Source organism: Poeciliopsis prolifica, unplaced genomic scaffold, assembly GCF_027474105.1.
Source record: "Poeciliopsis prolifica strain line A6 unplaced genomic scaffold, Auburn_PproV2 SCAFFOLD007, whole genome shotgun sequence".
Taxonomy (NCBI): Eukaryota; Metazoa; Chordata; class Actinopteri; order Cyprinodontiformes; family Poeciliidae; genus Poeciliopsis; species Poeciliopsis prolifica.
The window spans coordinates 16,912,318-16,927,163 of NW_026562382.1; the positions used below are offsets into that span (position 1 = coordinate 16,912,318).

General features: G+C 34.4%; 1 protein-coding gene across 1 annotated transcript in view; it reads right to left on the reverse strand.

The window, feature by feature from the left end:
• Positions 1-14,846, reverse strand: part of lrp1bb (low density lipoprotein receptor-related protein 1Bb) — a 282,327-nt gene that overhangs the window by 17,094 nt on the left and 250,387 nt on the right. The window contains exons 72-83 of the mRNA XM_055031925.1: positions 14,206-14,328; positions 13,833-13,955; positions 10,962-11,102; positions 10,560-10,694; positions 9,634-9,753; positions 9,232-9,473; positions 8,831-9,054; positions 8,154-8,260; positions 5,732-5,848; positions 5,290-5,463; positions 3,124-3,249; positions 2,544-2,708 (exon numbers count right to left, since the gene is read on the reverse strand). Of these exons, the coding sequence (XP_054887900.1) occupies positions 2,544-2,708; positions 3,124-3,249; positions 5,290-5,463; positions 5,732-5,848; positions 8,154-8,260; positions 8,831-9,054; positions 9,232-9,473; positions 9,634-9,753; positions 10,560-10,694; positions 10,962-11,102; positions 13,833-13,955; positions 14,206-14,328 (1,797 nt within the window). The remainder of the gene's footprint in view (positions 1-2,543; positions 2,709-3,123; positions 3,250-5,289; positions 5,464-5,731; positions 5,849-8,153; positions 8,261-8,830; positions 9,055-9,231; positions 9,474-9,633; positions 9,754-10,559; positions 10,695-10,961; positions 11,103-13,832; positions 13,956-14,205; positions 14,329-14,846) is intronic.

The following is a 14,846-nucleotide window of genomic DNA, read 5'->3' on the forward strand; positions in this document are numbered from 1 at the left end:
TGTATCTATAATTTACACCAAATGATCCAGTTTATAGAAATACACTAGTTTTCCAATAAATAGAGTCAAAGTAAACTGCAATGGAATAAACTGATGACGACACCTTTCTTCTATCAATTGCAATGTATAACATTAATGTTCAATTTTTCTTGAAAACTATATTTTATTCCAAAAAAAGGGGGGGAATAAACTCAAAAAGTTCTGCAAAAATAAATAAAACCAGTATTCTACTATCTCAGATTGAATTGATTCTTCTTGGTCTCATGTCAAATCCAGTTACCTGAACACATCCCCAAGCAGTATTTGCCTTTCCTTGACACTATCCTCGGAATAATAGGTGGAAAAGGAGGCATTGAATAGGAAATGATATACAAGTAAAAAGCCTTTCACATTGGATCATTGTCACAGTTCTCGAGACTATACGGATTGCAGGCAGCAGACCAAACACTGCTTCAGTCTGCATACCATATGCAGATACCTAATAGGTGAGATGGTGATATGCATCCAAAAATCAAAAGTCGTAAAAATTTCTGCAGAGTAAAAAGACCCAGAGGCAAACCGCACTGACAAGAGAGGTACAAAGGTACATAAATGCTTCAATTGCCCACATGCAGGAGGCAAAAAATGAAAAAAAAGAAGTGTGATTAAAAGCAGCAAGATAAATTTAGTTGTCTATAACCTCTTCTTTGATTTCAATTTAATACATGCATCTTTTCCTCTTTGAAAACTTCTCAAAGCATAAATATCTCACTTGCCCAATTGATGCTGTAAAATAAACAAAAAAGGAAGAAAAAAAGAGAGAAAACTTAAAGCATTCTTGCTGCCAAAGCTAACATTTCAATGCTTATACACAAAATAAATCAAAGACATGGGAGTTAAAATTCAATGTCACCTTGTGTGTTAATAGATAAATCTGTAGATATTCCAGCCTCTAATTGATGCCAAGCTCACTTCTGGTCCATTTTAATCACTAAAGCTAGAGATTTAAGGATATCTATTTTACTTTAATGTCTCTTCCTCTTTTCATGTTTGGTCACTCTTTCCAGTTAATATTTCTGAGCTTCAGACGAGCTCAGTGCAGACAAAAATCACTAAACATTTAAAGGACTCGTGTTGCAATATTTATTTTCCTCGCAGCTGTCTTTTCATGATCAGAAATCCATTTTTACTAGGAGTGCAGCATTTTCATTTAAAGGTGAAAGAAAGTCGTGCATGATAACGTGAGATGAACGGTGATGAATGGTGTGCCATTTTGATAGTCAAACTCAGGGTTGTTCAAAGAGATAAAGGCATTAATCCAGCTCTTCTAAGGTTATTTTTCAGTCTTCAAAAAGGGAAGATTAATAAAATCTCAAAAACATTTGCTTCATTTTTTAGTAAGGATTAAAAGAAAAACAAACTCTTTACTCAACATATTCAGAACATTAAAATAAAATGCTGTAAAGGCATTTACTCATTTATGTTCACACAAATACCAAGGCTTCTAATTCCATTTGCTGGTTGTCATTCAGCAATTACATACCTCTATTTAATGAATTCTAGCAGTCTTAATAGGGCTGTTCACTGAAAGAATATAAATGTGGAAACATAATCCATATCCTGTGAGCTAAAGCCCTTCTATCATATTTGTATGTTTCTTTTTTAACAAATTAAGATGTATTTCTTTTTCTGAAGAATGCAAGAGGAAAAATATAGAAGTTTGTAAACCAAGGTTAGACTCCTTCATTTGATTTTACATCATGATGCATTTTGACATCAAAAGATTTCCTTTTGCTTTTCATTAAATTGTTGGACAGACATGTTATTTTTCATCTTTCAGAATACTATAAAATAGACTTTGACTGGATAGAAAGTCGATCGTTTAGACTGTTGCAGCCGCAAACCTGAAAACAAAATTGCTCACCTGGCTGGCAAACAAAGCGCAAATTTGGATTCAGAAGACAAATGTGTGGCGGTTCTTCAGAAGACTCATTTGTGTGTCTGTTATTATGGTTTGCATAAGTTTGTATGAAACACTGGGTTAGAGATGTTAAACCCCAAATACGTATAGCTCATTTATGTTTTGTGCTTCAAGAGAATAACACAGATTGTGTCTCAATAAATATATTACTAACGAGACTGTTGAGATAAAATCCACAAATATAAGAAAATAAAAGAAACCCATCAATGATGAGGTGATGTGACATACAACATATAGGCTACACAATTTTTTTGAAAATAATAAAACCATCAGTTATGCTCAATTCTCACAACACAAGACTCCACTGCTGAAGTAAAGAACTAGTTGGAGCTCAGTTGAAGTTTCCAGCAAAACATCTACATACATGTAGGTTCACATTAAAGCAGAGATAGTCATAAGTCATTCCTCACTACTTAAATCCATACAAACCATTCAGAAATACTGTGCATGTTTCCATAACTACCTACCAGATAGTATGAACAGATAAATATGAATTAAGTTGCAAAATCTGCAACCCTGCAGAGATGAACATGAATATTTGAATAGAAATCAGGGCCCACTGCGCATATTTTAACAGACTTACCCAGTGGTGAGCCCATGCATGTGCCTCCATTCAAGCAGTAGTCTGTGCAGTGGTTCACCTCGCAGCGCTCCCCAGAAAAGTCGGGCCAGCAGTAGCACCTCCAGTCTCCTTTCTCATTGGCCAAGCAACGACCTCCATTCTCACAGGGGGGGCGGCAGAGTTCACCTGCATAACAGCAGTAGCCCCTTTATTTCAGGTTCAGAGGGGTGTGCCACAGTCACATCACATCAACTGGAAGGGTATGCGAATAAAGTTTGAGAAGCTACTTTCAGAGAGGTGTGAAGCCAAAGTAGAATCCCAGCAGGAGAGTGATTTGTGGAGTATTCACAATGCCTCATACTGCCATAGAACTGCTGTTAAAATATAATTTACTCATTTTATCGTGTTTCGTGGAGGGGGGAACTTATAATATCACATAAAGTTCCTTGCAAAGCCTTTTTACATTTTGTTAAATCACAAACTTAACTACTAGCATGCACAACATTTATGATCTATGTTTGTGTTTGCAAACATAGATAAACAACGGTCATAATCCCTTATGCAAGGCAGAGGATTTCAGGATAATTATAGCCTACAGCACCTGAATTGTTGATGTCATTACAGGTGCCATTGACAAGAACTTTTCCCTCTGGACAGATACATCTGGCCCCGGTTGGGTTTAGCAGACACATGAAATCACAAGACATCCTCAAGCAGGGATTTGATGCTGTAGAGAGAAAATACAAAAAAATGTCCTTAAGAAAGAGCTAACAAGGTAATTTAGTTAGTTAGCAAGTAGAAATACTTGTTTGTTTGAGGAAAGTATGGCTCTTTTTTTTCTCAAATGAAGCAATTAATTCAAAGTGCTTTAATGTTTGGTTTGAAGAGTGGATTTTTTTTCTCCAAGCAGGGAGAGGTGCTGGCTAAATTATGTATGCGTAGGACTTCACACTGAAACATCAACAACTTTGAAATGTGAAAACAATTTCCTTTCATCAGGCTGATTTGTAGATTTTTCAAGTGCTCCTCTTAGTCCCACATACAGCAAAAATAAATAAATAAATAAAAATAAATTTATGTACTGGAAGCATTCCTTAAAGATCCAGAATAAATTCCAGCAAAATTTCAAAATGTATTCATTAAAGGTATGTGGTAAACAGATTTGAAAGCTGAGGCAAGAGGAAAGGAATCAAGGAATCAAATTAAATTACATTCATCATGCAGACAATGTTAAAAATCTCAAACCACTTTATATTCAGATCTTGATCTGAAGTTGTGGCATCACATTTTCTCTCTTTCCAACAACTATAACAATATAGTAAGCATACCTAGGACACAGAGCAATGATGAAAGAACTGTTTCCTATTTAAATTGTTGTTAGGAGGATTTTGCTGAGGATGTTAAGCCTTTACTTCACAGCTCAGTGCAACCTGAGTGCATCCTCTGCCCACAGACTTGCACATTTCGCACTACATGGTTCGCCTAATGAGTCTCTGGGGAGTGGAGGAGCTGCCCTGTAAGAGGAAAACTGACCAAGACTGAGCTCTCTTATGTTCTTCAACCATTAACACCAAAGATGTAACAAATACCAGGCACGGGTTTACCGCATGAAGTAAGTGAGAGGAAGGACAAGGCTGTATTGATTGGCTGCATACCAAAGTTCCAAGATTTCTTTAGGCTTCATGTATGTAACAAAATATTGTATTTGACTCAAGTTCAATCAATGAATGCAACAAAAAATGGGTTAAGCCGCATCAAATCAAAATACACTTCCATTTGGAAAGATTTGGAAAATGGAAAGATTGTGTAGAAAACTAGGTCTTGTTGATGAAGCATAGAGAAAAAAAGAAGAGGTTACATCATCAACAAGCCAAAAATGTTACAAGTCTTCAACTTAGTTTAAGACATTTTTATTGTTGGGTAGTTACACACTGGAATATTTAGAACATATTTGCTGGATTCATTTAAATGAAGCCAAATGTGTAGTTCTATGATAGAGTTGAATAAAGATGATTTTCTTTGCATGACGTCCGACACTTGCAAAATATTTATTGAAATTATGAACAATCTCTTCTATGTTATCAATAGCGAAATAACCTTAAATATATTAAAAAACGAATGTGAATTGACACAGGGTCACAATTATACATTATGGGATTTAATTATACGTAGTGAAAATCTAAACTTTTCATACCTCTGGTAGATGAAGATTTCAAATTATTTTAATTCAAACCAGACTTGCATCTGGTTCAGGAAATATTATTTCAGATTTATTATTATTGTTTTTTTTAATTAATGTTAGTCCGCAACCTTTGACATGAGTTTGGGATCATTTCCCAGCTGGAACTCTTAGTATGAAAGGTTTCAACCATCTGACATAAACTGTCGCCCTCAAATGAAAGAAAATTTGTTAGAATGATCAGGAACAATCCTGAAACTACTAAGGCTCAAGAATACCATGACCAGGAAACTGCTGGAACACCAGTGTCAAGATAAATATGGACCTCAGGTGTAATGTGTAAAGGAATACTTAGATGAAGGGCTGATTAACATGCAGACCATAGTCTGTATTTAAAAATTTGTGAGATTTTCCCACTATTAATTAACTTTAATTTATCTGTAAATTAAATATGCAGTTGTCTATTTTTTCTTTTGGCTATTTCTTGCATTAAACGGGGTATATTTTGTTATTCTGCTGCTGTAACAAGTGAATTTCCCCACTGTGGGAATGATAAAGGACTACTCTATTTAAATCAGGAGGACTTACCATCTTGCTGTTTGTAACGGTGAGAGACAAAAACATTGGTGGGCCTCTCCACCCCCAAATAGAGAATCTCCACCGCCTGTTTGCCGTACTTCTGAATCTTGAAGAGCTCATGTTTTAGTCCAGTTCCATAGATGTAGTCCTCAAATAAATCAATTCTGTATGGCTGAGAAATTCCTGAAGATATAGCAGTGAAAATGAAATTCAGAATACCGAGAATGCTGAATGTTTGTATCCTGTGACTCAGAAAATAAAAGGAACAATGTTGTGGAGGGCAGATTGATCTTAATACAACCTAGCCTATTGAGACTCACAGGCAATACTGCTGCAATTATTTGATAAGAAGTTGTGCTGCACGACTACCGTGGGTTTAATAAAGAAAAAAAAAAGAAAAAGAAACAAAACAAAATACTTATACTTTGTTTTTTTCCTCTTTGGGGTTTACCGTGTCTGTCGCTGATTGTCACAAGGGGGTCCGAGCCATCCAATCTCATGCTCCCTATCTGTGAGAGCTCAGGATCAGCCCAGTAAATACGCTGGTTGAAGTAATCAATTGCCAGCCCTGTGGGAGGATGAAGGTAAGCAATTTATTTACCTGACAAATTAAACTGAAATCATTGTAAAATCCCTCAACGCAGGAGACCTTCTGGTCAAGAAAGTCAGATTTGTTGTAGAAGAAGAAGCTGTGTATTTTAAAACCCAATCTTTGTGCTTGTATAGAACATTTCAGCTGTGAAGTGAGGCTTGATGGTGGATTTTGGCCAATACATTCTTTCACTTTCTCTCCAAACTCTAACCAAAAAACTGAGGATGCCCCCTAGGCATATAAATGAATCTTTGTTTTTATTTTTTCTTTTCAGCTCTCCAAAGATAAATTTCTCTCCTTGTGACCGAGACAGAGCATTGGTCTCTTGAATTAAAGGAGGGCAAAGCAGCTTTTCAAAACTAGATCAGCACTAAGTGGCTCCCTCTAGACCTTCAGACACAAACTGAGTGGCTGTTAACTACTCCTTACTTTCTCTTCATTTTACACTGACTTCAGTGGCGATGTTAGAAAAAAAATATATTTAAAATAGCTTTAGGATTGTACTACATATTAAAAAAAAACATTTAAAAATTATTGTCCAGCATTTTAACCAAAAGATATTAAGCTTTTATTTTTATCCCTCAAATTCATTGATACCCCTGGAAAAGATTTGTATAAAGGATTAAATAAATAATTTTTTTATTGCAATAGTTTATCTCACATTTTCTGCACAGTTCCAGTTCTTCTTGATGCTTTTGTCTCATTGTGGATGTGGGCACAATTAGGTCTATAAATATAATCTTTTTATGTTTTTTATTTTGTTTTTTGTCTTACTATAAACACCATTAGGACAATCGACACTTGTCTAACCTGAATGGTATCTTTTTTTGTCTTTCCCATTTTGAGAACATCCAACTTTGGTATATAACATGTTGAATACTTATAATAAGATCTGAAACAGCTTAAAAGTTTTGTATACATTTTAACATATTCTAAAGAAGTCAGTGCTTTAAGATTGAGACCCTGAATGGTTCATTTCAGTAAATTTAAAAAAAAATCAAGGCTTTTTTTCTTGTAATTTAAATTATGCTTCACAACTAACAAACATTCTGATCCTCTCTGTGGCCATGATTCTATAAACTACTGCATCACCAAAACAGCATTTTCTGTTTTAAAATGTTTTCTCTCTTTTGTTGGTAGATTAATCTGAACACCTGAAACAGATTTTTAGATTTTCATTAGCTGTGATCATTAAAATGAAGAGAAACATATCACAACAATGATTCTACACAATATTTGAAAGTAAGAAACATTTGTTTTCAGTAAGAGAAACTTGCCTTGAAGTTCACTTTTTGAATGAAATGCACAAATACAATAACTTTTCAATGGTTGAAATGCATATGGAAGTAGCTGAAATTAGAAAAGTAGTTATTGAGGGTCTCTGTTGAATTGAGGGAAGCAATAAATACAGACTGCATGTTGGGCTGGCCAACAACACTCAATTACAAAAGCATTATGCTAAGTTGTTTGTGTTGCAGCATTTTGTAGATGTGTTTTTTTTCCCACAATATGCCCTTTGAATACAGATTTCAAAAGAAAAACTTTGAGAAAAAAAACATTTATTCCTCCTGTGAAGACACAAAGGAGAGTAATTCCAAAGCTTTTTTGGCATTAGGACTCACTTAGACTTGGAAACTGCAAATCAAACAATAAATATTCCCAAGGCTTTTTAAACTTCTTTACCAGAAAAACCAATAAATGATGAAGAGTTTGATTTTACAATGAACTAGAAAATACAGAAATATGTGCAATTTATTGTTTAAAGTGTTTTTTGTTCACCTTGGTATATTTGTGTTTCATATAATGTTTATGGTAGGATTACATATTTTCACACACCTGTTTTCAAAGAGGCACCTACTTATCAAAGTCTAACAAAAAGGTGCTGCTGGTTCAGCTTCAATGGTATGAAAAGGAAGCATTGCAAATATGACAAGTTGATAAGTTGAAACACACTACTACACATATAGAATACATTAATGTTTGGTGCAATATATTGTATATAAGAAACTGTATGACGACTCAAAGGTAAACAAAAAAGTCCTTTTCATATTCCATCATATACCACAGAAGGCCACACTGATTGTATAAACAAAAAGGAATTCATTTCACATGCTTGCATAATCAGTCTCAAAGATGGACCCACAGGATAAGAAAAACACACACTGTTAATGCGCCTTTTTTTCGTTTTCCAGACATCTCCTCCGAATGACATCAAGGTAATAAAAAGGTAACATAGAGGAAAAACAAAACATATAGAAATAATAAAAGCAGATATACCTACCAGTAGGTCTCCGAAGATTTTTCTCCAAGAGAACTCTGCGTAATGATCCATCCATGGCTGATTCCTCTATTTGAGAGTGATCGCCAATAACACTCCAGTACATCATTCTGCAAGAAACCAGGATTCTGCATGAATATAAACTAAATATGACATGCAGAAAATATGCTTTAATGTAACCTGATAACATATGCATAGAACTTTATTCGCATAGGGGTCAATTTTATAAATTCCTGCCACAGCCTTTTTCCTCAAGAGTTCTAGTATCTTTTTAATCTTGTGCTTTTGTAGCAATAAACTTTTTGTGAAATAATTTATAAAATAATAGAAATATTTCTCCAACATTTTTATTTACAGCCAAATGTAAAGTAGGATCAAAAAAGATTAAAACTGTACCTCTATCACTTAAAATGTAGTTATGGTTATAACTACCAGAAGCTGGTTTTGCAAAATTGAACTTCACACTAATTAGTTTTACACAATTACACATGTGGAAATATAAGTTTACATTTTTTTCAAAAACATTGCTTCTCCATGGTATTAAAAAAGTAAAGGGCAAAAATTTTTAAATATGGAACTCATATTATAAATGTATTAATCCTACTCATTCCACAAAGCTATAAGAATAATGGGTTTTAAGGAGTGTGATCAAGAAAATAGTGTCTGAATACACAACTCACCCCCTGGCTGGGTTTACAGTAATGGCATATGGCTCTCCTGCTATGTCAGTAATCAAGCGAGTGCAATTTGGACCCTTAAGTTGGCCCACATTTATGGAATATCGTAATTTAGTCCAGTGGGCTGTGTAATAGCTGAACCAGTGCATCCGGGAGTGATCAGTCCAATAAATGTTTCCCGTAATCCAGTCAGCAGAAATGTCTCTCGGACGACGGAAATCTGAACACTGCAATGCATAAAAAGCAGGTTCTCTTATTCAAATCCTGTGCATGCATCATCTGAATTTGTCATATAAAAGGCAACACAGTAAAACATCATGATACACAGTTTATAAACTCAGACAATTCATGAAGCAATAGCAATTTTTGATAGATGGACAAATAAAGCCACTGACAGTACTTACAATGTTCCTAACATTTGCTTTTGTTTGGCCTCTTTCAAGAGCGTCCTTGTAAAAGATCCCACCAGGGTTAAACTGGGTAGCCCATATAAACTTTTGCTGATGAAACAGAACATCCATTCCGATAATGCGAGCATTGTCCTCAATGTGAGTGAGCAGTTTATGTCCCTGGCTCTGGTTATATGGATACACAAAGCTTCGGATTTCAGTGTCGTTGGCTATGTAAAGCACTCTGTCATCTTGTCCTGCAAAGACAGTCGTTAATTTGAGAAAAAAAAAAGGAAATGAAAGCATGTATAAATTATTAACAACCTACCCTGTGCATTTTAAGCAGGACAAATAAAAATAGATCAAACAAATGTAAGCCGAGCTTTAAACTGGAACACATTTTGATAATATTCATACCTTTAACAACACAGTTGCCGTTCATCTCCTTATAGTTCCGATCGCATGTACATTTAAAGGATCCTTTAGTGTTTGTGCAGTAATGAGGACATGTGTCAAACTGGAGACACTCATTCATCTCTGGAAAACAATTATATTTGTAACATTATAAGAAATCAAAGTCTTAAAAAATATAAAGGCTAACAACTTTAATGTTTTTTGACCTGCACATTCCACATGAGGTGAAAAGTGTTTCATTTGTTCATGGAAAGTTCAAATAACTTATGACACATGCACAACAGCAGAATTTTTCTGAGCACATTTCAAACATTTTTATGCCTTTTTAATATTTGTCCTCTAAAAATCACTATGGTTTATGTTGGTTTATCTGTTCAAGTAAGGGCCACAATGTCCTTTTTAAATTTAAATTGTTTCTATTTATCTTCACTCATGGTGTTGCCGAGGATAACTATTGTTGCAGTTGAGCTCAGACATCTATTTATTTGATAATTTAGCAGAGAAATTAGATTTTAAATTGAAAATGTTGCTTATTTTGTCAATATTGCTTTTGATTAAAATGCAAATAATTGTGATTATTTAATTACAGACTCTGTAATTAACTCCAATAAATAATTACTCAAATCCCACCAGTAATTACACCTTTTTGTTGACAATAAACAGACCTCTGTGATGATGAGTTGTCTACTAAACCACTGGAACAGGACAATGAAATGCTTTATTTCCATCTTAATATTTTGTTGAAATTTTAGGAATTTTTGTTTATAAAAGTCATTCATCCATTACTTGTCTACATCCCTTTGCTATGAAATTTCCCATAATCTTAACCTTTAAAAGCTTAGAAGTATAAAATTAGCAAAGGTTTTAGCAAATATGACTCCCACCATTTCCTTACGTAACAAACCAACACAGAAATACTCAAACGTTACCTTCACACTGTCCTGTCTTTTGGTTCCTCTTGAAACCAGGTTTGCACTGACATATCGCATTAGCATTTGTTTGGTTGCAAATTGCATCCTCCCCACATGGATTTGTTTTCTTTCCGCATACATCTCCACTGGAAACTACAAATAAATACAGGTCTTTGATTATGCCTCCGAATCTCAGTTGACTGCTGGGGTTTTCCTTTGATGTGCAACAGCTAAGAGTGCATCCTAATCACTCACACAGAACACAACACACCTCAAACATTTATTATCACAAACAACAAAACCTTGCATCTCAAATGAGAAGATTGCAGTTCTTCACAATAAACTCACAGTGAGCTACACTGCATATCTTGCAGAAGCTTCAACAATATTTTTGCAAAAGTTACCAGATGGTGTCCTTACATGACTTGCAGTCCTGCTCGTCTGAGCCGCCGTCGCCGCAATCATTGAAGAGGTCACACTGAAGCTGCATCGGGATGCAACGTTGATTACTGCAGGTGAACTCTGTTTTGCCACAAGGCCGAGGCCTTCCAGCTACCACCTCTGATTTGAAAAAAAAAAGTAAGAAAAGAAAACAAAGAAAAGTAAATACAAAGCCTTTTTAAAATATGGAATTTAACAGTTAATTATATTAAGTCAGTTGTAACTGTCAGAGGCAGGTCAAACACTGGAACATTGATTCAAGTCATTCTTTCCAAATAGTTCAAATCGAAAAGGGACAAAATTTTTTTGATATAAATCTGTTTATTTTTTTAGTTCTCTATTTCTTATTTTTTGGAAAATAACACAACATGGAAAAATCTAACAGAGTGATTACATTCTATTCATTGAGGGCCAAGGTCTCTACATAATTTGTTTATACAAAATGGGTATAAATCTGAGTTGTTCATGTTTCTAATTCTGAAAAAGAATGTAAAGTAGACCTGCCCTTTCAAAAGCTCTACCAAGCAAACAACAAACTTGCACCTGCTTTTTGTCAAAGTAACTAAGTGAAATGATCAAGTACAACTAACAATTGATCATTGCCATGTGTTTCTTTGTTAACTTTAACATATTTTATTTATGAACATTAACTTAAGTTTTAAAAATATAGCATTTGGTAGTATATCTGGGCATGTTTTGTCTGAATGCGATTAGTGTAATCCGCTTTTGAATCCAGAGCAGAATTACAACAAATTTTAGATATAAAACAGTTGCAAAAATTGGAGGATTTTGGACTGCTTTGTAAGTTTCCTCTAGGAAACACATCACACAATTATTGTTATTGCAAAGCAGAATTGGGCACAATTTTTTTTTTCCGGTTTTGTATATGTAATTTTCTTTTCGCTATTATGAGCTGACGTCCGAAACAAATTCAAAGTTAGTGTTTCAATGCCTTCTCAGCAAGTTTGTGCTTACCTAAGGCATAGACTTAGAAGAAAATAATATCCCTCCATGTGTTCTGCGCTTCTCTGCAACACCGGTTCCAGCAGAGGTTAAAATCGATAATAATAAATAGAATTATTTAAGTCATTTCTAGGCTTCAATATTTAACACAATTCCACAGCAAATTTTGAATTATTTTTATAAGTGATTTATTCGATATATTCACTCCTTATATACCTCTTACAATTCAACCTGCACTCATCTTTATACCATAACCTCAAAAAGAAATATGCAGTATCTTGTTCCACTGAGATAGGACAGCACCACTGTTTTTGGTTTAGAATACAAATTTCATCCACATGTTTGATGTGTGACCAGTTAAGTTTCAGCTAGCTAACCATTTGCCCATTGCAATGTTTTTACGTTTTTTTTTATGATCTGACAAAGCACATAAAATGTTTCACTCTATGTATTATCTTCAAACTTTCTGGGAGTGCATACATTGTTTTATACTATTCAGCAGTGTGAATATCATTGATCACTAAAAAATTCAGAGTATCTAAGGCAGTGTGAACAAAGTACAGGGTTGTTTAAACCCAAATTGAAAGAGTGCAGAGTTGGATTTAGAGTGTTGCACTTCTTGCGAGGCGGTGTGCTTGCTCACAAAGGTATTTTCTCAGAAGTTACTGTTATTGGTTTTGAGGTTCTGATGTTTGCTTGATGCTGTTGCTCAGCTTCACTGCGCACTAAATTGAAATCCTCACTTGATCCAAAGCATTCAGCACTGCATTCCCAGCAGCTGAATGAATCTCATACAGCAGAGCTTATAAAGCAGCCAATCGATTAGATGTTAAACACAGGAGAAAAAGATGAGCAGCTTGTCTGCATCATTCCTGATGGCAATGTAAGATATATGAACAAAGCAATAGGTGACGTGAGTTTCAATATATATATATATATATATATATATATATATATATATATATATATATATATATATATATATATATATATATATATATATAAACCTTGTCCAAGTGAGACCCATTGATTGTAATAACTTTAATGTGCTTAGAGACGGATGGTTAATTGGCAAAGACTAAAATTTGAATAACTTGGATTGACTGCAGTACAAAAATATTGATTGTCACATCCCCAAAGCCAATAACAGTTAATGTGTCAATTTTCAGTTTAAGCAATGTACACAATCACATCTTTTCTACAGCTAGTCGAGAAAGATGGTATTATCTTAGCGGCAGGTATCTTAGCGGCAGGTAAAATTACAGTTTGATTTTCATCTTCCCATTTTTGTCTGTGTATTGTAAAAAAAAATGTATGTTTGGCACGCTCCAACAATATGAGAATGAAAAGGAAAGGAGCATAATGAAGTGATGGGGAGGATGATGGGATTAAGAGGAAACTAAGAAGATGGATAGATGGAAGAGGCATACAATGGTGAGAGGTAATGGACTGGAGGTAAGAGATGGATGAGGGTCTCAATGGAATCAGAGAGAAAGATGAATGAAAGACGAGAGAAACAAGAGAATGATAGAAAACAGGAGCTATTTCTCATTTTTTTTTCTCTCTGTGAGAATTTACAGACAGCTTGTGCTGAGGAAAGATGTCAGGACACCACAAAAAGGAGAATCAAAAGCGTTTGGAAACATTAAAATGGATATTTTTACTTTCACATAAAAGAGGGACACAAAAGCGAAAACTATTTTGTACATATTTCCCCTGACATTGAAATGAAAAGAAAGAAGAAATAATAAATAAAAAGCCATAAATCTGAACAGACAGCAAGTGGAAACAAATATCTGCTTCAATGTTCATCAACCACCAAATGTTCATACATTTTCTACATAAACAACCTTTTTGTAGAATCAAATGTTTGCTTCCTGAGCTCACCGCATTCTTCTTCATCCGAATTGTCCCCGCAGTCATCCACCTTGTTGCAGACTTGGTCCATCCGCAGACACACATGATCGTTTCTACAGTGGAAAGGCCTCGTAGGTGGGCAAGGAAGCTTAGCTGGAGGGCAAAAGATGCAAAAACAAATTAATTTGTTGTTGGAATTTAAGAGAAGCAGCAACATCTTTTCTCTAGGGGTACAGAGAAGTAAAAAAAAAAAAAAAAAAAAAAAAAAAATATATATATATATATATATATATATATATATATATATATATATATATATATATATATATATATATATATATATATATATATATATATGAGGTGGCTTATAAGTGCTATCTTATGAGTGGTATTTTAAACTTACCACACATTTCTGCATCTTCATCAGAGTTATCGCCACAGTCATCCTTGCCATCACATACCCATGTGTGGAGCTTGCATAAGGTGTTGTTACAGATGAATTCATCAGCTCGACAGAAAAATATTCCTGCAGTCGCAAAGTTTCCACAATTTTTATCAAAGCAAGTTAGGTAAAAAAGTACAACAGTTTCAGATGTCATGGATTATCTTACCTTGTTAAATCAAAAGGCTAAAACTCTTTCTGTATTGCTTCTTTAGCTAAATTTTCATCTGTATTATGTTTGATATCTTTTCATCTCCTGTCCTTTTGCAAATGTCGTATTACTGGATTTACTTTGACCTTCTAATATTAGAAGTTAATTTGTTTTGCATAATTATTATTTTTTTTTATTTAGCTCTAGCATATTAAACTTATGCTGCAGCTTTTAGTGTAAGCTTTTATATTCATAATAATGTTCCAGTCAGATATGATTGTTGGTTTTTTTCTTGAGTGGACTGAAAATACAAATTCTTCTATTTTTTGAAAAATAAAAACTGGGTGTACGAGTTAGATTTTTTTGTGACTTTGGTAAATCACACAAGGCCAGAATATACAGACAGCCTAGAAAAACACACATATCTACTTCCCTAGAAATAACCTTTTCC